A 24,336-nucleotide genomic window follows, 5' to 3' on the forward strand; every position below is an offset into this window, starting at 1 on the left:
CCTCAGCCCTGGCCCCGGCCCCTCTGCGGAGCGCGCCCGGCCTCGACCCCGGCCCCAGCGGCAGAGGTGGCGGCGGCGGCGGCGGCTCCAGGCCGGCCCGGGGCGCAGAACTAGACTCGTAGAGCCCGTGTCGCGCGTTCTGAGCGCACCCGCCCCTCCGCCCGTGGGGGCCGCGGCCTCCAGCCACCCCACTCCCGGGTCCTTGCCCGGCCCCGGCTTGGCTCCCGCCCGCGTGGGGCAGACAGACGGACGGCTAGCCCCGCGAGGGCGCGCGGACTGCCGGGCGGAGGTGTCGGGCAAGGAGGAGGAGACGGAGGAGGGGGCTGGGCAGGGGCTGGGGCCCCGCGAGGAAGACATGCAATTGGCGACCGAGCCGAGCGGACGGACGGCGCGCCCGAAATGCAGGTGAGCCCGGCGGCCGAGGCCCAGCCCAGAGTAGGCAGCCCCGCGACGAGCGCCCCTGGGGGCCGCCGTCGGCCCGGGCTGTGCCCTCTTGGGTCTGCGGGGCACCCCGGCGTCTCTCAGACCCATTTCGGGGTCTCAGATCTGACCGCCCCCCCTGAAGCCTCAGAAATGAAGCTTTCCCGCTCCTCCCACCGCAACAAATTCCAGGTTGGCTAGCTGGGACCCCGGAGCTGGGGAGGGGTCCCCGTCCTGCTCGTCCTCTGCCCCCCTCCCATTCTGAGCACTGGGCGTCCTGGAAGGTAAGCCCCCTGCTCAGCATTGGGTGGCTGCCTCTTCCCATAGACTCCAGACACCCCCAGGCAGCCCCAGCCTGCTCCAGGCACCCCTGTGGATGCCGGTGGACGCAGGTCGGGGACCAGGTTTCTTCCCGGGGACCGGGCTGGGCGCCACCTGGCTCACCTAATGGTTAGGAGCAGCCCCTTTTCAGCTCCTGCCCAGTGAGGGGGAGGAGAGGGGAGACCGGGGGTTGCAGGAATGGAGGAGAGGGAGTTGGGGTTGAGGGGGACCCAGGAACCATTGAAGGGCCTCCCCTTTGTCTTCAGCCCCAGCTTCTCACTTCCCCCTGCCCCACTTTTCATTCTGAAGCACAGCTGGTGGCAGGTAGGACCCGGCTGAGAAGGAAGGGGCCTCCTTCTCTCCCCCCACCTCTGTAAGGTGGGCTGTGGGCTTCCTACTCCCCTGGCACCTCCAGGCGGATCCCACGTAGAGGAGGGGTGGGGCCAGGCCCAGTGGGCAGTCCCCTCCTGTCTCTTGCCCTGAGTCTCAGCCCCGCTCCATCCAGCCCTGGTTGTACCGGCATCTCCTCTTTGTTCTCAGAGGTCCTGGGGTCGGGGTGGGGGAGTTGGGGCATCTGGGAGGTTGGCAGCAGCTTTGCCCTGGAGGGGTGGAAGGGCAGGAAGCCCTGAGGTGGGGGCAGTACCATCTGGGCAAGCCCCTTCCCTGCCAACCAGCCCTCCCTCAGTCCTCTGCTCTCGGAGCCGGAGGGTGCCCAGCCCTGCCTGGCCCGTGGCTCTGGCTTAGCCCTGCTGGTCATTATGCCGATGGCTTCAGCACCGGTGCCTCCCATGCCCAGGGAGTAATAAGCCCGGGCATCCAGGCTTCCCCACACCCAGCGAGGAGTGCTGTGCGGGAAGGGAGGGTCAGCTGCTCCCAGACCCTTTGTCCTTGTGTGGCCAGGAGGGGCCGAGTGCTCACACCTCTGGGAAGGCACCAGCGCCTGGTCTGCTGGGACAGCTTGCCAGCTCTTCCTGCCTTCTCCCCACGGCCTGAGGCGGGAGACGGGGATTAGGGGGCAGGAGGGAGAGGCCAAGAACTCCTCGGAACCCAGATAGGGGCGCCGGGCAGCACCCAGCGGCCCCTCCTGGAAGGAGGCTTAGCAAAGGCGAGGGCGGGCCCCTTGTGGTATTCTTGTTGTCTCCGCCCCCCTCTCCCACTCCCTGCCAATTTAAGTGTGAGGTGGGCTTTGGGTAGGGCTTGGTCAAGGCAGCGGTACTCCCCCATGCCTGGAGTTAGAGTGGGTCCCCAATGCAAGGGGCCAGGTTTGGGGGGATGGCTGGGTGCTGTGGGCCAAGGGCAATAGAGAGACCACCCTACCCTTGCAGTAATCTTTGATCCTAGGATCAGTTTCTCCATCCCCTGCCTCTCTCTGAGCACCCACTTTTCCTAAACTAGATATTATTTTCTAAGACCCAAATTCCAGTGGGATACTAAAAAAAAAAAAAGTCTTGTGAGGGTGGATCATTGTTCAGCATAAAGCCAGACAGGATCCCTGGTACCAGTGATGGTTCATCTGGTCTGCTTTCTGGGTGCCACTGAAGCAAATGGTGAGTGGGTGATGACTGGGTCTAGAGGGTGGGGAAGTGCATTTCTGCTGAGAAATGAGACAGTGCAGTGATTTGCACAGGGTCCCGAGGAAGCGTGAGGCAGTGTGTCAGACGGAGGGTTGAGGAAGTGGGTCCTGTGGGGCTAAAGAAGGGCCAGGGAGGCCGTAGGTGGTGGTGGTTTCAGAGCCAGAGCCTTGGTTTTGCTGGCTGGGCTCTCTTAGTTTAGCTCTCCGGTGTGTAGCACTCTGTGGAAGGTTGGTGGCCTTCCAGCCCCAGGGACATCCTGCCTCCTGACGGCTACCTACTGGTGGCTCTCTGTCCCATTCTCACCAGTCCCTTTGATATCCCCCCATCACCTGGCTTGCTTCAGTATTTCTACCTAGAAGGTCTTCTCTTCTCCTGGCCCCTCCTCTAGGAAGCCTCCCTGATTGCTCCCCATCACTGACCCTCTTCCCCCAGTTACCCACAGTACCTGGTTTGCACCTAATATTGTACCAATTCATCCATACATTGATTCTGCACATCCTGGCTGGGATGCCTGCTCTGCTCCAGAGTAGACCCTCCCATGGCCCCCATGGATTGCCTTGAACACTCCGGGCAATCCTGTACCCATCCCCAGGGCTCCCCTGCCTGGCCTCTGGGATAGGGATGATTCTGGGAGGCACCAGGGAACAGCTCGTTCTGGTGGCCAAAACTACCAGGAGGAGACACAGTATCTTCAGCCTATAATGGATGGGCAGAGGTAGGTGATGTCAAGGATGCCCCAGGCAGGGATTGGGGAGGGCCCGAGCAGGGTATTCAGTAGCACACATAGGTACCTAGAGAAGGATGGGATTTGTTCCTGGGGGGGCTGCAGCAGTCAGGGGTCCCCCAGGAAGACAGAGGGGCTGGGTATCTCTTGAGGGAATAGAAGATTTGGCAGAGACATAAAGAGCAGGATTCTAGAACCAGGGATGGTTTTTTGGTAGAAAGAGTGTGGGAAGGCAAGTTCATTTCCATTATGTGTTGAATGACTATCCTTGGGCTCCGTGGACCCAGTAGAGCTGTTCCCACAAAAGTCCTCTCCTGTGTGAGTTCAGTTCCTTCAACGTCATTTTCTAGTGAGTGAGGCTGTTGAGTTTGGTCCCTGGAAGCAGATGCCTGGGTTCAAATCTCAGCTCTACCACTGCCTACCTCTGTGACTCTGAGCAAGTTATTAATACTTAGTCTTTTGGGCCTTGGCCTCCTTATCCATAAAGTGAGGATAACAGAGGGCCATTATGAAAACTAAGTGTGTTCATATATGCAAAGCATTTAGAAGAGTACACAGGAAATTCTCCAGAACTGCTAGTTACTCCTAGTTTGTATCAGTGATGTACTGTCTATCTTAGCCTTGTAGGGTGGTACAGAGATTTGATTTTATAGCTAAGAAAAAATGGAGAGCCAGAGAGGCAGAATGACTTGCCCCCAAATCCCCAGCTTATAAGCATGGGGCTCAGTCTAGAATGCCTTCTTCCTGACTTCTGATCTGGGACTTTTGCTCACGTGGTCCAGGCATGGCCTGTTAATTAGTTAACATATTTAGTATTACTACTACTACTACTAATATAATGAATATCATGACCCTCCTCCCAACCCGAACACTCACATTTTAATAACGATATACATCTACTATGTGTTTCTTCTCAGCTCATCCCTTGGCAACCACTACCCTAAATGATCTCTTTAGTATTCTCTTGCCTTTTAAAAATAGTTTAATATAGAGAAATTATTCCATCTTAGTTATGTCTGAACTCTGTAAAAGGAACATGAAACTGTGCTGTCCTCTGGAATTTGCTTTTTTCTTCAATATTGTATGCCTAAGCTTCATCTATATTGTTGCAAATAATGATGTAGTTCATTCATTTTCACTGATACATAATGTTCTGTTGTTTGTATTTATTCTTCAGAATGTTTATCCTTCTTCTAATGGGCATGTGGGCTGTTTCCCTTTTTGCTCTTACAAACAACACCACGGTGAGCTTTCTGGTCCCTTCCCTGAGACAACATGCAGAGCATCTCTGGGGGCACACAGCTAGGAGCAGAATTGCTGGACTATACATCGTGTTCGCTGTCAGCTTTACTAGGAAATGTGCCACAGTGCTTCCCAAATTGGTTGGGCCATTAATGCCTCCCCCAGCAGGAGATGAGTATCCCCATTATTCCCCGCACTCACCCACACTCAATATGGCCAGACATCTTTTAAAAAATCTTTTATTTATTTTTGGCTGCACTGGGTCTTCATTGCTTTTGTGCAGACTTTTCTCTAGTTGTGGTGAGTGGGGGCTACTCTTCGTTGCGGTGCAAGGGCTTTTCACTGTGGCGGCTTCTCTTGTTGCAGAGCACAGGCCTTCTTACAGGGATGTCCCAGACATCTTGAATTTTACTGACTGAATGAGTGTAAAACAATCTTATGTTATGGCCTTGATTTGCATTTCTGAAATTCACAGTTTCTAGTGTATGAAATGGGGGTTGAGATAGGCAACCGCCAGTGAGTAATGGATGCTCACTAAGCAGTCATCCCCTTTGCACCTCAGTTTCCCCAGGTATTGAAATGTTGTCCGTACAAATCCCAAGCTCAGGGATGGGGAAGAACAATCAGGAAGTTCTCCCCAGTGGGTGAGAATGAAGGGGGAACAGGGAGCACTCAAGTCCCTGCAGATTTAGAGCCAAAGGAATCCTAGCAGCACTGTGTTCACCCACCGGATGGGAAGGGGTGGTCCCAGCTTGAGAGGTAGAGGCAGAGTTTGCTTCATTATTTTAATGATGCAGAGCCCCCTGATAAACCCCTGGCACCTGGTGTGGGGCTTGGCCTGGGTGAGTGCTCAGTGAGAGCACTCATGTATGTGTGTTCCTCCGTTCCCACCTCCTTGGGAAGTCCTCCCTGATTGCCCCAGCCCACTGAGCGAGTGAGGGATGGCTGAACAAGGTGGCTCCTGGGCATTTGCAAGGCCCCCAAGCCCCTGCCCACCCTCAGGGGCTGAGCCGCGCGGGGCTGGCAAGCTAATTTGGAGCGGCTCCCTCTACCAGCCTGGTGCACCAACAATTGATTCCGCACCGCTTTCCCCGCCTGGGCCCGGGCCCCTGGAGCTGGTTAGAGACGGGAGACGGGGCTGGCGGAATAATTATGCCTATTTCATGTGACACCCAAATTGATTGCCGCCAGGGTGACATTACCAGGGCATTGTTCCTCGTCTCCAACCTCTTATTACATGTTATTAGGGTGTGTGGTGTGTGTGTGTTTTTCTATTTTTTCCCATTTCAGGGAATTAATCTCTCTCTACCACCTCCTCTCTTCCCTCTGCAGAGAACCTGCTCATGGCTTCGGGAGTGGAGTGGGTGGGGGCCCGGGCAGCAGGCTCTCTCTGTCTGGTCTAGCATGGGGCTGCAGATGAGGCTGGGGACCTGGCCATGTCAGCTCTCTGGCCTAGGGTGTAAGGTGGGGGTATCTCAGAGCCAAGAGGGGCTGCTGAGCTGTGAGCCCAGCAGAGAAGACTTCCTGCAGTGTCTCTGGTCCACAGTCTCTGCTTGCATGCCTCTCATGACAGTCTGCTCACTCATTATCTACCGAGGCACATCTTCCAGGCTGAACCTTCTGATGTTCCATTTGATTTGTTGTACTGAGCTGAATGGGGCTTCCCCAGAGGCTCAGCGGTAGAGAATTCGCCTGCGATGCAGGATCCACAGGAGACAGGGGTTCGATTTCTGGGTTGGGAAGATCCCCTGGACGAGGGCATGGCAACCCACTCCAGTGTTCTTGTCTGGAGAATCCCCATGGACAGAGGAACCTGGTGGGCTACAGTCCATAGGGTCACAATGAGTTGGACGTGACTGAAGCAACTTAGTGCGCATGCACTGAACTGAATGGACCTCCTCTGTGACTCCACGCAGGGTCTTGGCTCCACCCTATGGGCCTGCTCTGGGCCCTTTGCACCCTCTGCTTTGCAACCTGAGAGATCTGCAGAGATGCCCGGGCCCTCCCAAGTTTGGGCTTCTCATGAACGCACAGCCAGGTGATGGCATCAGTTGTGACTGGGCAGAACTTGATACTGAAATTAGTATATATACTGGGTTGGGAAAACAGACTTTGGCAAGAGGTTGGCCAAGATTCAGTTGAGCAGAGAGGGCTTTGAACAGTCAGTGCCAAGAGAAGGCAAGGGTTTTTATTTATAGTTTGCCTGTCCCATGTTATAAATACCTCATTGGACCTTGGTTTGTGATGTACTGGGGGTTGGTTTTTAAGTCTCTTCCAGGGCAGAATAAACGCAAACCTTCATTTGTCCCTGACCTGGCCACACCATGAATGGAGAGGCTAGGGTGTTGGGGAGAGAAGGTGGCTGCCGTCAGGAGGCCGGGCCTCTTCCTTAACCCCAACCCCGAGGTGCTGTGGGACCTTGGACAAGTCACTGATGCTCTCAGGCCTCAGTTTCCTCACTTGAGTGATGGTCTGTAGAGTTATCGTGCCTCTTGAGTTAGACAAGCTCAGAGACCTTTGGCAGGTGAATTAATGTCCTGGCGCCTCAGTTTCCTTATGAGTAAAATGGGGCTAATGGTTCTTCCATCATAAGGTATGTGGTGAGGGTTGGTGGGTCATCTGCAAAGCATTTAATTGATGTGCTGCATATAAATGTCTCTTCCCTTCCTTCTCCTCGAATTCTCTGCCCCCAGCCCTGTGAGAGCAGTTTCAACCCTGCCCTTCCCTCTTCTAAATGAGGAGTTTAGGGCCTCAAGACATAAAGCCACTTGAGCGCGACTGTGTAGCTCAGCAGCCCTGAACCTGATTTGGAGAGAGGCAGCATATGAGAATGGTCAGGACCACCTGTGGTCTAAGCACCTCAGGCCTAATTCCAGCTTTGCCATTTACTGTAATGGGCCAAATGGCATCACCTCTCTGTGCCCCAGTTATTTAATCTTTAAAACGAGGATAATAATACTACCCTCATAGGATTGTTGCGAAGTGCAAACAAGCTCATGTTTGAGTTGATATCATGTTAACTTTGTGACCTGTAGCAAGTTACAGAACCTCTTTGTGATCTTGAGCGAGTTGCACAACTTCCTTGTGCTTCTATCTTTTCCATCTGCACAATGGGAGCAATAATAGGACCTATCTCAACAGGTTGTGGTGAGGGGAAATTAATTTTCATAGGTAAAGTACTTGGAATAATGCCCAGAACACCAAAAGCCCTCTATTAGGGTTTTTCTAGTCACCATCATCATCATCATCATCATTTTTATGAGGTCTCTGACCTTCAGACCCCACAATTAGATCCACCACTTCCCCCAGCTCTCCCGTCTCCACCCTGGGTTTCTCAGGCTGTGACCTCCCCACTCTCTCAAACCCAGGGCTGGTGACCCTCCCAGCGAGGGACTGGCTGATTTTCAGACCTCCAATGCCTGAAATGCGCCAGCCTGAGATGTTTCCAATGTAGACGAGCCTCCAAGACTGGAGAACCAGGAGAGGGCCCTGGGTGCCCCACAAAGTGGTGGGGGGCGGTGCTGAGGGGAGATGAGGCGGGCATGTCTGCTAAGCACCTCCCAAGGGGCCCCTGGCCTGAGCGGTGGAGGGGGCCCAAGGCCTTCTGGGGCACCTTCCTGTCCCTGAAGGTCTGAGTGGGCATCCAGGCCTGGAGAGAGATGGGAAGGGAGGTTTGGGGGTGCATGAGCTGCTCTTTCAGAGAAGGCAATGGCACCCCATTCCAATACTCTTGCCTGGAAATCCCATGGACGGAGGAGCCTGGTGGGCTGCAGTCCATGAGGTCACTAAGAGTCAGACACGACTGAGCAACTTCACTTTCGCTTTTCACTTTCATGCGCTGGAGAAGGAAATGGCAACCCACTCCAGTGTTCTTGCCTGGAGAATCCCAGGGATGGGGGAGCCTGGTGCTGCCGTCTATGGGGTTGCACAGAGTCGGACATGACTGAAGTGACTTAGCAGCAGCAGAGCTGCTCTTTCCTTGAGCCCTGTCAGGCCGCCACATGGGTGCGTGCCTGCCCCTCCTCAATTCTGGTATAGCACTGGTCCAACCAGGAGTGCTGTCCACTCAGGCAGGCCCGCAGCAGACAGCACGGACGCTTCCCAGAATCAGTGGTTCCCTCCTGCCTCCCCCAGGCCAGCTCTCTCACCTCAGAACAACCCTGTGAAAGGACAGGCAGAGTCCAGAGTGGTCCAGGACTCACCCACGACCACTCGGTAGGGCAGGGTGCCCTGGCCAGAGCCCCGGCTAGGGACCTGTGGGCCCAGGACTATTTGCCCACCCGGAAGTGGCCCTGCCTCACCCTGGGCTCCTGCCCACCCAGCCAGCAGCTCCGGGAGGGCAAAGCCTATATATAGAAGCCTTTAAACACTAAGATGCTCTGACAATTAAAATTCATAATTTATCCCGCAAATGGCCTGGGGTTGCGAGCTGGCCGGAAGGCTGGCAGCTCTCGAGACCAGCTGTGCTTGGAGGGGTAGGCGATGGGGTGGGCAGGAGCGTCCCTCCCTTAGGTGGCACAGTGTTTGCCCAGGACCACACAGGGGCAGCTGCCCTAGCAAATGGGCAGGCAGCACCCTCCAGCCCGGCAGTGGCTGAGAGGCCAGGTGAGCACCTTTGGGAGAGGACGGAGTTTCCAAGTGTACCTGGGAGATGGGGCTGGTGGCAGTGGCGGGAGGAGGGACTTCAGACACAGACACCCACACAGGCCACACACAGTTGCCTGCACACACACACACACACACACAACTTCAGACACAGACACCCACACAGGCCACACACAGTTGCCTGCACACACACACACACACACACACACACACACACACATCCTGGGGACTATACACGACAAAGGACATGACCTCAATTTTCTTTCAGGTTGATTTTTCTCTCCCATGGGGGTGGCAGCTGAAAGAGGAGAGGGAGAGGGAAAGGGTGGGCTGACCGGCCCGGGAGGAGACAAATGGACGGATGCACAGCTGAGGTTCAGCTGCCTGCCGGCTAGCCTCAGTCGGTCCCAATTTCTCCTGCCAGAGCTCAGCCTGGGTGCTCACCCCTCCTCTCAGGGTTTCCTGTGTCCTCACCCCCCTGTGCCAGGAGGCAACCCTTGCCCTCCCCCGGCTCTCAGCAGAGCCCTGGAGGATTAGACTGGCCAGGGAAGACCAAGTTCCCCCCATTAACAGCTCACACCTTAAGCCATTATCAGCCATTCACACCTCAGCAGGGATTAGCCTTGGAAAGGCAGAATGGAGGATCTTTAAAAGGAGTCCAGGGACCTGGGTCAGGATTTGGGGTAGGAGAGAAGCAATTAGGAGCCCCCAGATGCTCTCAAAGCTTCCAGGACATCAGTCGCCTCCACCCTGCACATCTTTGCCCTCATCGTTCTCTTGGCTGAAAATGCCACCCCTCCTGCCCCCGACTTGGCCGGTGGAAATGTGTCTGGGTTTCAGCCTGACACCTCCTCCCTGAGGCCTCTATAAAGAGCCGAGACCAGGAGTTGGGAGCTGTCCTGGGAAGCTGGCCCAGCAGCTGTGGTGGGGGCGGGAGGCCCTCTGTCCCTTGAAGCTGGGCCTGGCTCTCCTGAGCTGTATTGGCCTCAGCCCTGCACTATGGACTGTCCATCTGGGGGACCCAGAAGTCGGGGGGGGAGCAGCAGAAGCTCCAGCAGAGGGAGAAAGGGACAGAGGTCAGCACACCAGCAGGGCCTGGTGGGGGGGCACCCGAGATCCAGAGGGACCCCCCCGCCCCTGCCGGAGGTGAGCCCTTCTTCCTGGGGACTTGCAGGCTTGAGCAGCTTGGGGTGAAACACTCCTGGGCTGGCTTCTGAAGGCTGAGCGGGATGCCTCCAGGCATAGGCAAATGGTCTACCTCTGCTGTGGGAAAAGGCTCCAGCATGGTGCGACCCTCGGGAGCTTTCCAGAGGGGCCTCACTCCAGCCCCACATTACCCTACTTTCGGCCATGTGGTCATGGCTGCCTCTGAGCGGGCACGCTTGCCACAAACGTGCTCTATCATTTCATGAAATGAATCCAGCTACTCTATGTCCTGGAGCTGAAAGCAAAGAAGGGACTTCAGAGAGGCAGAGATTTGGGGACAGGGCAAGTCACGAAGAAGCTAAACCTTGCCCTGCCTCCAACCTTCGGTGACCCAGCATAAGTCCCTTTCTGAGTAACTGACCCACCTCAAGGTGTGGTGGTGGGAACAGGATGTGCTCATGGCCCAGGACGTTTGACCAGGTGGCACTAGTGGTAAAGAACCTGCCTGCTAATGCTGCAGATGTAAGAGACGCAGGTTCGATCCCCAGGTGGGGAAGATCCCCCGGAGGAGGGCATGGCAACCCACTCCAGTACTCTTGCCTGGACAATCCTGTGGACAGAGGAGCCTGGCGGGCTACAGTCCATGAAGTTGCACCGAGTCGGACACAACTTAGCACGCACACAGGAAAGGGGAGTAGAGCTGAGCGGGGCCCGAGGCAGACTCTCTGAAGCCCTGTCTCCTGTCCCAGGTCTGTCTCCCTCCTCCCTCACTCCTGCTGCAGACCCAGCCTGAGGAATGTAGGGTGGCAGGACAAGACAAAACGTAACAGCCTCATTCCTCAGGGAGGGAGCAACCTGTCACAGCTGCCCCGGGTCACACAGCCAGGCTGAGGGCCCAGGGGGCCAGGCATCCCGGGGAGGCAGTGGGCACCTCTACGGCAAGCGATCTCATGGCTGCATGTGCTGGGGATTTCCCTGCGGTCCCTGAGGAACACTGAGTGGGAACACCATGAAATATTGATACCGTAAACCAAAAATAACTGAGCCTTCCCTCCTGTGCTGCAGTCGACCCCAAATTAGGCGAGATTCTAGCATAGACAGTGGCAGCAGGCAAAGGAGGATGGTACAGTGCGGAAACACTGAAAAAATTCAGTGTGTATAACATACTATTTTCTGAAAGTTGGGGAAAGGGCTTTGTCTGATTAAGCGGCAAGGTCGTACCCCATTGGGTCAGCGGGTAAAAAAAATCCACCTGCAATGCAGGAGATCCAGATTCGATCCCTGGGTCGGGAAGATCCCCACTCCAGTATTCTTGCCTGGGATATCCCACGCAAGAGGAGAGGACAGAGGAGCCCGGTGGGCTACAGTCTATGGAGTTGCAAAGGGTCTGACACCACTGACTAAATACATGGACACATGGACACAGATATACCTACATGCAGCTACCTAAGTTCTAGTGCCTTCCCTCGGCCTTGCTCTGCTGGGACACGCCCACCTCTCCTCTGGCTCTGGCCTGGCCTGTGTGTCTGAAAGAAGTCCTGTTTCACTCATGGTAACTCTTGGCATAGGCAGCCTGACTCACAGGATCAGGAGGCTCTGCTGCCTCCTGGCTTTGGAGCCAAGTCAGAGTCAGATGTATTCCCTTTTGGAAGCCTCCACCTTTCTCATCTATAAAATGGACAAGAAATATCTCTTTGAACGCTGGGTGAGGGTTTCTAAGACGGTGTGGATAAAGCCTAAAACCTGGCCTGTAGCAGGTGGCCTGTAGCTGTTAGTCCCACCTGTTCCCTAAGTGCAGGCATCTGATCAGTTTCCGTGGGTCGGGCTGCGTGTGTGGTAGTGGCATGCCCACACCCCCAGGAGCCTCAGATGCTGCCTTAGGAGACAGAATGACCCCTGACCTCAGGGGTTTTCCAGGTCCACCCATGGGTCATCCCATGCCTCTTCAGTCTCCATCATCTGTTCCCTCCAACCCTGAGCCCCAGGATGTGTGCTTAGTCGCTCACTTGTGTCTGACTCTTTGCAACCCCGAGGACTGTAGCCTGCCAGTCTCCTTTGTCCATGCAGATTCTCCAGGCAAGAATACTAGAGTGGGTTGCCATGCCCTCCTCCAGGGGATCTTCCCCACCCAGGAATCAAGCTGGGGTCTTCTGCACTGCAGGTGGATTCTTTACCAGCTGAGCTAGTGGGGAGCCCCAGGGGAACAGCCCCAATGGGAGGCCCCAGCTAGGGATGCCACCCTCAAATAGATCCTTCCAGTCCCTATAGAGCTGCAATTTGGGGTCTGAGCCCCTACTGCTCTTCATTCCCTACATGGGTTTGAACATGTTGTTGACTTTCTAGCTGGAGAAGATCCAGCTTCTGTGAGGGAACCCTGGTATCCACCCCTCACCCCCCCACCCCCATACTGCACAGCTGGGGAAAAGGCAGAGAGGGGAAGAGTCCTCCAGGGCACTCTGGAGTGGCTGGTGTGGGGAGCAAGAGAGCCGGACCACATCTGCCCCTGACGTGAGTGGCAGGCTGGCCCTCTGCAGTGCGGGTCTGACGGCACGGCCGCCCCCACCGCTCTGGGGTTGGGAGGACACAGACAGGCTGATATGGGCTCTGTGCGCTGCGGCCAGGCACGGCTCTCCTCTGCCTGCTCACCTGCCAGCCTTCCATGTTCATTTCCTTTGTATTTATTGGGCCAATTCTTAAACTCTTGCCCGTGTGGGAAGCCCTTCAGGGGGCAAGGATCCAAAATAAAACACTGATTAAAATGTATAAAACACTTCTCCTGGGCCGCTGCAGGAGTAACCAGTGGGATTGATGGTGCCAGGGCAGGCGGGAGCAGCGTGTTGCTCACTCAGCAGGTTTGGTGAACCCCTCAGACACCAGCCTGCCAGCATCCCTTGATGACAGGGACCCCACGGGGGTGTTAGATGGGGCGACCAGGCCCAGTGTGCTGTGCCAGCGTGCGAAGCCATCTTAGCCCCTCTAGGCCTCAATGTCCTCATCTTCCAGGACAGTCGCACATAAAAGGTGAAGGAAGAGGCAATTCGGAAGATGTGTCTTTCTGTAACTGTCCATTCCTTTGTGGGTGTAACTGCCAGGCCTGCCACCCAGGCAATACTGACCAGCTTTTTATCAACGTATTTGAATCCCCCAGGTGTCTCTTTGCTCAGTGGACCTGCTCCAGGGTCAGCCTCATCAGAGTGACTTCAACCCCTGCAGAAACTCTCTCATGCACACACAGTTCCTTCCAGAGAACATTCAGTGGAATCTTTTCTGTGCCACACCTTGACCTGAGGCTGCAGACTCACCATCTGCCCACAGGCACTTCACTGTCTAGCAGGTGGGATAAACCCCATGAGGGTTTGACCCAGGATTAAACATAAGACACCGGAGAGGTGCCAAGTGCTGAAGCTTTGGAGCATATTTCCCTCTTTGCCCAGGTCACTAGGAAGCTCCAACCTTTTATCATTACACAGGATTTTGTGGCATTCTTTCTTGACTGGCTTGTCTCCTTTAACTTTATCTTCTTATCATCTTGTAACATCATTTTGCTGGCCATTGGCTCAAATCATTTTTAGAATGAGATGTTATACACCAGTTACATAATGTCATTACTCATAAATGTAAGGTGCTTCAGAGTTGTGGGCAAGAGATTTCTGATTGAGTAGATCAAGGATGGCTTCATGGAGGAGGTGGCCTTTGGGGGTGGATGTCACAAAAGCTGCTGGGTCAGTGAGGCTGGGAGAGATCTCAAAAAGGAGCTGGCTGAGAGGCAGGAATGCACAGGATAAGACTGGGATGCCTGGGTGACTTCACTGGGGGGAATGGTGGGAGAGGAGGGAGATGGGTAGGTTGAGACAAGGTGGTGGGGTCTTCAGTGCCAGATTCTTGTCTGTGTGACGGGCTTGCCAATATCTCAACGTACGCTGTGCACTCACTGCCCCAATTCTCATTCTTTGGCATCCTCTCCAGAAGCCCCCACCCCACCCACCAGCCCAGCCCCTGAGCTGGGTGCTAAAAGTCCTATTTACCTCTCCCGGTCCCCAGGCTCACACCATGCCAGCCCCAGCTGCCGTCCCAATTACTTATTGATCGTCTGTCAGGATGTTTGCTTTTCTGGTGGGTCACTGGAGCGTGTGTGACTGTGGAAAATGGCCTGATTGGAGTGGGTGGGGGAGGCCAAACCACAGAAAACTCCAGAGGGAGAATGAGAGGGGATGAAGGAAGCGGTGGCGGTGGACAAAGCCCTTGAGAATAACAAAACTTTGCAGATTTCATAACATGTCAGTGACACTAGGAACCCTCTCTGGTTAATCAGTCACTTAGTCGATCAACAACCAAGGAGTGCCTGTCAGTCCTGGGAGACCCTGGAGCACTGGGAAGTGGGTGGTGTCATTGAAGTCTGACAGACCAGAGCCTTGGTCCCCAATCTACCTCCTCTACTGGCTGGGTGTCCTTGGGCAGCCGTGAGCTCTCCAGGCCCCAGTTGCCTTAAGGGTTGAAGTGTGGGTGACAAAACCTGTAGCTTTAGAAGTGGAGGCTGTGGACAGGTGTGGGGAGGAGCTTGGAGGGATGGGAGAAGGCCCTGAGCTGGGGCAGGGTGATGGGATCCTCCCGGCCTGAGCACCCCCTTCCTGCAATGAGGCCCCCTCAGGGCCACGGGTGTGGGCTATGTGGATGGCAGCAGAGCCCCAAAGATGCCAGGCTGGGTGGGATGGATCTTCACCCCACGAACAAAAGAGCTTCAGCTTGGACCCCAGAGACCATCTGGTCTAACCTCTATTGTTCAGGGAGTCCATACTAGTCCTCCCAACCCCCTAAGTACTCTGCTGGGCCAATTTCCCATGGGGTGGAACAGAGATAGAGGACGGAAGAGCGTTCTGGGCAGAAGTGGGAGCAAGTGGCCTCTGAACCCACTAGGAGAGAGCAATTGTGTGTGGGGACACCCGCAGCCTGTCCTCAAGCGGATCTCCCTAGTCACCACCACCCAAGTCCTATACATTCCTCGAGACCCAGCTGTAAGAAGCCTCCCATCCCCAGTGCTACAATGTGGGGCTGTCTGTGCCATCCTGGGCTGTGGGGGTCTGACTGCTCCCCCATCAGACAGGACCCTGGTACTCAGAAGACAGTGACTGGAACCTGGAGAGACAGACAGATGAAGCCTGGTTGAAGGGGGTGGATGTTCTTTGGAGGGAAGTACACTTCCAACTGGGCATCAGAAAAAGCTTCTCAGGGCAGTGGACTCTGAGTTAGGCCTTGCAAATGGGGTTTCCACACGTGAGGGAGGGGCGTTCCGGGAGGAAAGAGGAGCAGGAGCCTGAGCTCAGCAGCCTGCCTGGGTGGGTCGCCATGGGGACCTGAAGGACTGTGAAAGTTGCAGAGGTTCCATGGGGAGGCCTCAGGGCTGGGTCCTGGCTTTCTGGAAGGGGGTGCCCTCCACTGATCCAGAAACCCCATGGGGAGCAGACTCGCAGACACTGGCAGGAACCACTGGGTATGCTGGTTGCCCAGGGTTCTTGGCTTCGGGCTCAGCTCATTGTTGATAGGGAGGGGGCCATGGTCTCTGTGCCTGGGAATGTTCAGGCTGAAGGCCAAGAGGGTGGACCCCAGTAGCCTCAAAAGCCGTTTCCCAACTGGGGCCCAGATGTGCTGCTCTGTTGGCCATTCCTAGAGGCCTCAGCCTTTGAGCCCCTTTGATCCCCTCTGTGAGCCCTGAGGGCATCATCCCTGATGAGCACCAGGGGAAGCTGAAGCGCAGGGTGCCAGGTGGGGGGTGGGATGCACGCTGGGAGTCCCACTGCCTATAAATGTAAAATGAAAAGGAGGTGGATACAGCCTAGGGTGCCAATTCCAGGGTCACCAGAAGTGACCTCACCCCATCCATGAAGCCACTGGATCCCAGGGATGTGGGACAGTCCTTTAGAAGGGCTCTAGGCAGGGTAAGGAGCAAGGGGGAAACAGCATGGGGTGGCAGGAGTTCCTCTGGCCTCGATATCTGGACCTCACTGTGTTGACAATCCCGACAGGTGTCATATGCCACTCTGGAGCCCTGCCTCTCTCTCTGGGTCAGGGACATCCTGACGGGGCAGGAGGGCACAGGGGCACGCAGGGCTCGGGGCGGGAGACCAGCGATCACTGTCCTCTAACCACCTCCTCTGTGCTGTGCTTGCTCCTGGCCGCAGGTGAGCGAGAGGATGCTGGCGGGGGGCGCGAGGAGCATGCCCAGCCCCCTCCTGGCCTGCTGGCAGCCCATCCTCCTGCTGGTGCTGGGCTCGGTGCTGTCAGGCTCGGCCACGGGCTGCCCACCCCGCTGCGAGTGCTCCGCCCAGGACCGCGCGGTGCTCTGCCACCGGAAGCGCTTCGTGGCGGTGCCGGAAGGCATCCCCACCGAGACCCGCCTGCTGGACCTGGGCAAGAACCGCATCAAAACGCTCAACCAGGACGAGTTTGCCAGCTTCCCTCACCTGGAGGAGCTGGAGCTCAACGAGAACATCGTGAGCGCCGTGGAGCCCGGCGCCTTCAACAACCTCTTCAACCTCCGGACGCTGGGGCTTCGCAGCAACCGCCTGAAGCTCATCCCCCTGGGCGTCTTCACCGGCCTCAGTAACCTGACCAAGCTGGACATCAGCGAGAACAAGATCGTCATCCTCCTGGACTACATGTTCCAGGACCTGTACAACCTCAAGTCGCTGGAGGTCGGCGACAACGACCTCGTCTACATCTCCCACCGAGCCTTCAGCGGCCTCAATAGCCTGGAGCAGCTGACGCTGGAGAAATGCAATCTGACCTCCATCCCCACCGAGGCGCTGTCCCACCTGCACGGTCTCATCGTCCTGCGGCTGCGGCACCTCAACATCAATGCCATCCGGGACTATTCCTTCAAGAGGCTGTACCGGCTCAAGGTCTTGGAGATCTCGCACTGGCCCTACCTGGACACCATGACCCCCAACTGCCTCTACGGCCTCAACCTGACGTCCCTGTCCATCACACACTGCAACCTGACCGCTGTGCCCTACCTGGCCGTGCGCCACCTGGTCTATCTCCGCTTCCTCAACCTCTCCTACAACCCCATCAGCACCATCGAGGGCTCCATGTTGCATGAGCTGCTCAGGCTGCAGGAGATCCAGCTGGTGGGCGGGCAGCTGGCCGTGGTGGAGCCCTACGCCTTCCGCGGCCTCAACTACCTGCGCGTGCTCAATGTCTCCGGCAACCAGCTGACCACGCTGGAGGAATCGGCCTTCCACTCGGTGGGCAACCTGGAGACCCTCATCCTGGACTCTAACCCGCTGGCCTGTGACTGCCGGCTCCTGTGGGTGTTCCGGCGCCGCTGGCGGCTCAACTTCAACCGGCAGCAGCCCACGTGTGCCACGCCCGAGTTCGTCCAGGGCAAGGAGTTCAAGGACTTCCCCGACGTGCTCCTGCCCAATTACTTCACCTGCCGCCGCGCCCGCATCCGGGACCGCAAGGCCCAGCAGGTGTTCGTGGACGAGGGCCACACGGTGCAGTTCGTGTGCCGGGCGGATGGCGACCCGCCGCCCGCCATCCTCTGGCTCTCGCCCCGCAAGCACCTGGTCTCGGCCAAGAGCAACGGGCGACTCACGGTCTTCCCTGACGGCACGCTGGAGGTGCGCTACGCCCAGGTACAGGACAACGGCACGTACCTGTGCATCGCGGCCAACGCGGGCGGCAACGACTCCATGCCTGCCCACCTGCATGTGCGCAGCTACTCGCCGGATTGGCCCCATCAGCCCAACAAGACCTTCGCCTTCATCTCCAACCAGCCGGGCGAGGGAGAGGCCAACAGCACCCGCGCCACCGTGCCTTTCCCCTTCGACATCAAGACCCTCATCATTGCCACCACCATGGGCTTCATCTCTTTCCTGGGCGTCGTCCTCTTCTGTCTGGTGCTGCTGTTTCTCTGGAGCCGGGGCAAGGGCAACACGAAGCACAACATCGAAATTGAGTACGTGCCCCGCAAGTCGGACGCAGGCATCAGCTCCGCTGACGCGCCTCGCAAGTTCAACATGAAGATGATATGAGGACGGGGCGGGGGGCAGGGACCCCCGGGTGCGCCGGGCAGGAGGAGGGGCCTGGCCGCCCTCCGCGGGCTCCCCAGTCCTCCCCACCTCCTCCCAACCCCTCCGCACACACACTTTTTCTCCCTCCCACCCCGTCCCCTGCTGCCCCCGCCGGCCCTCACCGCCTGCCCTCTTCCTACCAGGACCTGAGGAGTCCAGGCCTGGGGACCCCACCTACACAGGGGCACTCGTTGACAGACTGGAGCCGGAAGCTGACGAACCAACTTGATGCGGCACAGTCAATAGTTCAATAAAAAAGTTACGAACTTCCTCTGTAACTTGGGTTTCAATAATTATGGATTTTTATGAAAACTTGAAATAATAAAAAGAGAAAAAAAAAAAGCTATTTCCTATAGCTAGTCGGAATGCAAACTTTTGACGTCCTGATTGCTCCAGGGCCCTCTTCCAACTCAGTTTCTTGTTTTTTTCTCTTCCTCCTTCTCCTCTTCCTCCTTCCTCTTCTCTTCCCCTGTGGGGAGGGATCACTCAGGAAAACAGGGAAGGAGGTTCCAGCCCCACCCGCCTGCCTGCCCACCCTGCCAGGGCGGTCCCCAGGAGCAGGTTGGGTGGTGGGTCTGGGCCCAGCTCTGAGCTGGCTGTTTGCAGAGAGCGGGTGGAGGGGACAGGGCTGCCCAGTGGGGATGAGGGCCTGTCTGCTGAGCTGCCAGGCAGCACTACTGCCGGGGGCAGGGGGGCCTGGCTCGGGTGTGGCTGAGACTCTGGACAGGGGCTGGGGTCCTCTGGAGGACAGCACAGTCAGTGGAGAGAGCTGGGCGCCGAGGCCTAACTCTGGTCCCAGCTCTGCTGCCGACTTGCTGTGTGGCCTCGAAAAGGTCATCAACCCTCTCTGGGCCTCAGCCTCCACATCTGTATAAATGGAAACGCTACTCCCCGCCCTGCCTACCTCACAGGGCTGTTGTGAGGAATTGATGAGATGATGTATGTGAAACACTTTGTAACCTGTAAAGCGCTGTGCACATGTGTGGGTGACTGTTCTCATTATGGTCATTATTATCTCACTGTGGGGGGCAGGGCTCCTAAGGGATCTCCATGGGGTCAGGGTTGGGGGCATGGCCAGGGGTGGGCCACCTCCATGGACTTCCAGAGGCTTTGCCCAGGACAGCTGCCCAGCGGTGACCATAAGCTTTGCCTGGATAGCTGGGGCTCTAGACCCCCAGGGGAGTCCTAAGCCCATGAGCATCATCACTTCCACCCACTCTGGTGTCGGGTCCCCCCAGGCAGAAGCCCCTTGCAGCTGACCTGGACCTATCCAGGGACTGGGTACACCATCTCTTTCCAAGGCTTCTTTCCATAAGCATTTATCAAATGCCTGCTTATGCCACTTCCCGTGTAGAGCACCCAGTCTTTGAGGCTGGGAAAGGCAGTTCTGGGGCTGTCCTGAGGACTGCCTGGACCCAGGTCACCACCCAAGTCTTACCTCATCTTCCACCAGGCTTTACTCTGAGCTTACCCTGGGCTTTGAAGGGTTCCCAGTTTGGGATTGGGCTCCTCCTGCATGTGAGCTGACCAGGAGAGTCAAGCGCCCTGTTCATTCACACCAAACCAAGACACTCCAAACTCAACCCTGGAAAGGGCTGTTCCGGGAGACAGAAGTGTGAAGAGCCAGGCAGGTCACCTTATAACTTTCCCGGAATGCATGGGCTCTAGAAGCTGGGGCAGTAGCTCCTCCTACAGACCACGTGCTCACCCCCCACCTCTGCTGGACAGGGAGGGGCCCTGGGTTCGGAGATTATTGCCTTCGCCACTCCAAGTTTCCCCTTTCTCCTCAGGTACTCCATGGATTGTGCCCCACAGTAGGCCCAGGGCGACCCTGCTGCCCATTAACCCTTGGACTAGGGGAGAATCCAGTGAAAGGAACCCACAGGCACAGGCTTAGCTGAACTTGGGGGTGAGGGGAAGCAATAGGCAAGTCAGCCTTTGGCAACAAGAAACTTCCAGAATGCAGCTCCTCCAGTCAGAGCTCCTCCTGGGGTTCACACCCCCCCACCCAAGTTGGCATGAACTAGGTAGCAGCATGCCCAGTGAAAGTGAAGGTGAAAGTTTCTCAGCCGTGTCTGACTCTTTACGACCCCATGGACTAGGGTCCGCCAGGCTCCTCTGTCCATGGAATTCTCCAGGCAAGAATACTGGAGTGGGTAGCCATTCCCTTCTCCAGGGCATCTTCCCAACCCAGGGATTGAACCCAGGTCTCCTGCATTGCGGGCAGATTCTTTATGATCTGAGCCAGCAGGGAACCCCAACGGCATGCCTAGCAACTTCTAAACCAAGCTCTGGTCGGATGACAGGATGAGCAGAGTCTGGTATGGAGTCAACACCCAGTCACTCATTCATTCAATTTACAGACATTCCCAAGAGCCGGCTCTGCTCCAGGCTCCCAGCTGGTTCGGTCTTTGTACACTTGTCCACATCTCCCAACCACCACCCTAGACTGTCCCTGGCTTTGGGGAAGCCTCAAGCCCTCTGAACTGTGGTTTTATCCCTGAGAAGAAATAGGATCCTCTCTCTCTCTAGGATCCTAGGATGTTGGTGTGGAAAAGGTGGCTGGTCCCTGGGGGACCTGGGGCAGCCTAGACTAGCGATGATAAGACTCTGAGGTTTGGGGTCAGGTCTGAGTGTGAGGTTCTATTCTAGTATTTACTAGCTGTTTGGATTGTTTTTTAACCCCTCTGAGCCTCTTGGTCTTCTCATCTGTAGCATACAGACAATCTTATGCAGGTCGTTAGAAGGTGAAATGAGGGAGCGTAGGTATATTTGTTGAGTGATGTAGTGCCTGTGCTGTGGTAGGTCGTTTCAGTTGTGTCCAACTCTTTGGGACCCCTTGGACTCTAGCCAGCCAGGCTCCTCTGTCCATGGGGATTCTCCAGGCAAGAATACTAGAGTGGGTTTCCATGCCCTCCTCCAGGGGATCTTCCCAACCTAGGGATCGAACCTGGGTCTCCTGCTTCTCCTGCATTGGCAGGTTGGTTCTTTACCACTAGCGCCACCTATGTAGTGCCTGGCACTCAGTAAAACCACTGCCAATGGTGGGGATGATCATTACTGTTGAGTCCAACTCTGCTGATGAGCCAGGACCAGAAAAGGTGGGAGCTTAGCCAAAGTCACACAACTTCTCAGTAACAGGACCAGTGTTGGAAGTTCTAGAGCCACAGACTTCTTAGCCTGACTCAGGGCTTCTCAGGACCAGGTCTGGGGACCCCCATCTGGCAGGAGACAACTTTGGGGAGGCCAAGGGGAGGGAGAGGAGTTGTTGAACACGGTGGGCAGCATGTATGCAACAAGAGGCTAGTGGTCTCACATGAGGCTCAAGAACCCAGGAGCCCTATCCATCTCCAGAGAGACCAGAGCACAGGCTCTCCATCACCCCAAACCTGATGCACTGACAGACACTGTCCACATGCAGAAGGCAGCCAGGGGATTGTTAGTTAACCCATCTAGGGTTCCGGGATCCCTGGGGCCTCACCAGGTTCTGGTAAGAGCAGGACCAATGTCTTCTTGGCTATTGGGAAGGAACTGGACCCCTGAGGAAATTCAGGACATGGGAAAATTGTGAGGTTGTTTTCAGATGGGGGAGAGAGTCAGTTCAGGGGAATGTGAGCACCCTGGGTTGGGGGACTGGGTTGGCCCAAGCAAAAGAACCTGGACACTGGGAAAAGTCCATGTTGGGAGCTCAGCAGCCTAGGTTTAGTGTGGCCCTTTCCTAACCATGGGACCTTCACCTAAAGAAGACTGAACTCAACTGCTGAAAATCCTGAGATTTAAGGTGGAATAGCATGGAATGTCAGGCTGGAGGGGCTACTTTCTCCCCAACCTCACAGCCTCCAACAGAGAAAGAGTAGGAATGGATACCACTCACTGCATGGCCCCAGTCTGCCTCAGGCCCAGTGGGGTTGTGGGCTCAGAGTGTCCTTCCTCATCAAGCCCTACAGGATACTGGCTGCTCTGCTCACGTTTCACCCTGGGTCCAAGCTACTGGGGAAAAGGCAAGATACTGAATCCTGAGAGTTTAGCCTGCTTCCCAGAAGACCAAGGCCAGAGACAGCTTCTAGCAGGAGACAGCAGACCATAAAGAGAAGGGGTGATAAGACTGGGAGCCTCCCCTTGGATAAGCAAGTGGACTGGGCCAAGGATAGCATTGAGCAGGGGGAGTATTAGAGGGAGCAGCAAACGCTTTGCCCCCCCCAACCCCAACACAAGTGTACCCCTCAGAGATGGAAAATAACCTGCCTAGAATCACACAGCCGAGTGGTGTTTGGGGCATGGACTTTGGAGTCAGGCAGACCTTGGTTCAAACACCATCTCAGGTGTGGCATCTGTGTGGTGTACAATAGTGACCACTTTTATCAGCATGATATTGTTATGGACAGGCAGAGAAGTGGTGGTTGAACTACTGTGTGGGGAACACGATGGGGATCCCAAAGAGCTGGAATTCCAGTGGGGTTGGGGTAGAAACCAAACCTGGTCATATCCTCTGATTTGCCACTGGAGGCTTAGGGCACCATGTGGGGAGGGCGGTAGCAGACTCTAAGCTCTCACCCCTGACTGCCCAGGATGGAAAAAGAGTGGCCAGAGGAGCAGTATAGACCCTGGGCAGCTATTAAAGAGTCCCAGGGGACCTTGAGCCTTGAACTCAGGACCTGAAGTCGTGGGTCATGAGGTCCCAGGAGCAAGGTCAGAGCAGAGCAACTGGAGTGAAGTGATTTATTGGGGCCTTCACAGAACCTGCTTCCACATTCCTCAGCTTTCCTGCAGCTCTCCCCCATTTGATGTCCTCTGATGACATGATAGCCTGCACAGGGCTGAAAGTCATCCTCAGCTCCCATTCCAAAATCCAGCTTCAGCTGCCTTCATAATCTTCCTTGCTAGGATCTCTGATCTCTCCATTCATAGCCTCCAGAGGAAAAAAATCTGATTGGTCACCGGCCAGCCAATGTATCAGCTGCCTCTGAGTCAGGTGCTCATCACCTGTCCAATCAACTGATGCAGGGAGCTCCACCTCATCCAGACCGAGTCTGTGTAAAGACGGTACAGAAAGCCTAAAGGACTGTATCAGTTATCTGCTGTTGCTCTCCAAAACTAAGCAACCATTCATTTGTTCCCAGCTTCATAAGCTGGGCAGGTTTGGTCAGGACCGCTCATCTCTGCTCTGCCTGGTGTTAGTTAAGAAACCCCGACTGGGGCTGAAAGGTCCAGGGTGGTTTCTGGCCATGTCTGTTGTCTCAGCTGGGGAGGCTAGGAGGACCAGAGGCTGGCAGGCTTCTCTCTTTCCACACGGTCTCTCCAGTAGGCTAGCTGGACTTCCTTATGGTAGCTCAGCGCTCCAGGAGGGCTAAATGGAAGATGCCTGGTCTCTTGAGGCCTAGGCCAGAAGTCCCCCAGCTTCAAGTTTACTGCATTCCATTGGTTAAGGCAAGGCCCACCTAGATTGAGGGGTGGGAGGTTAGACCCAGCTCTGGGTGGGAGGTGCTGCAAAGTCACATGGTGAAAGGGCATGCTGGATGCAAGGGTCCATGTAGCCACCGATGGAAGTCATCCTCCCCAGGAACCTCCATGGAAAAAGGTGCCTTTTCCCTTTCAGGAACCGCTCACTGGTGCACAGATCTCTCTACAAGTTTACCCAGGAGCAGGGGACTAAGGGGGCTTCCCTGGTATCTCAGCAAGGCAGGAGACACAGGAGACGCTGGATCGCTGGATCGGGAAGATCTCCTGGAGGAGGGCATGGCAACCCACTCCGGTGTCCATGGAGAATCCCTTGGACAGAGGAGCTTGGCGTGCTACAGTCCATAGGATCACAAAGAGTCAGACAAGACTGAAGCGACTGAGCACGGGGGGTTTAGTGATGGCTACAGACCTATAGATGGATCTACAGCTGGTAAGTAAGAGCCAGGACTTGAGCCTAAGTTTGCTGCCCCTGGTGCATTGTCCTTTCAAACAGAAGCAGGTGGCGGGGACACCAGGGGTAATACAGCAATCATAGTAAGGGCTGTTGTTTCTCAAGGCCTGTGCCAGGCACCAGGTCAGACACTTCACCCACATTTCTTATTTTATCCTTCCACAAGGATGTTCCCGTGTGCTGCCTTTTGGATGAGAACAGAGTCTCAGGGAGGAAAAGCGGTCCTGGGGTTTCCCACCAGGAGGTGACAAAGCCAGGATTCATACTCAGGGCACAAGTACTTCATGGCCAAAGAAAGCACCAAACTGGCCTCTACTTTGA

At 55.9% G+C, this 24,336-nt stretch overlaps 1 protein-coding gene across 3 annotated transcripts in view; it reads left to right on the forward strand.

The window, feature by feature from the left end:
• LINGO1 (leucine rich repeat and Ig domain containing 1) overlaps positions 1-19,087 on the forward strand; it is a 187,494-nt gene extending 168,407 nt beyond the window's left edge. For 2 of the 3 annotated variants that reach the window (XM_043490301.1, XM_043490302.1), the window contains one exon: positions 16,209-19,087. In XM_043490301.1, coding sequence (XP_043346236.1) covers positions 16,221-18,065 — 1,845 coding nt within the window. In that variant the 5' untranslated portion in view covers positions 16,209-16,220 and the 3' untranslated portion in view covers positions 18,066-19,087. Of the gene's footprint in view, positions 1-276; positions 406-16,208 lie in introns of those variants that run through there. The other variant, XM_043490300.1, reaches the window with a different exon arrangement.
• The last annotated feature ends 5,249 nt before the right edge of the window (positions 19,088-24,336 follow it).

This window comes from Cervus canadensis, chromosome 17 (genome assembly GCF_019320065.1).
Source record: "Cervus canadensis isolate Bull #8, Minnesota chromosome 17, ASM1932006v1, whole genome shotgun sequence".
Classification (NCBI taxonomy): domain Eukaryota; kingdom Metazoa; phylum Chordata; class Mammalia; order Artiodactyla; family Cervidae; genus Cervus; species Cervus canadensis.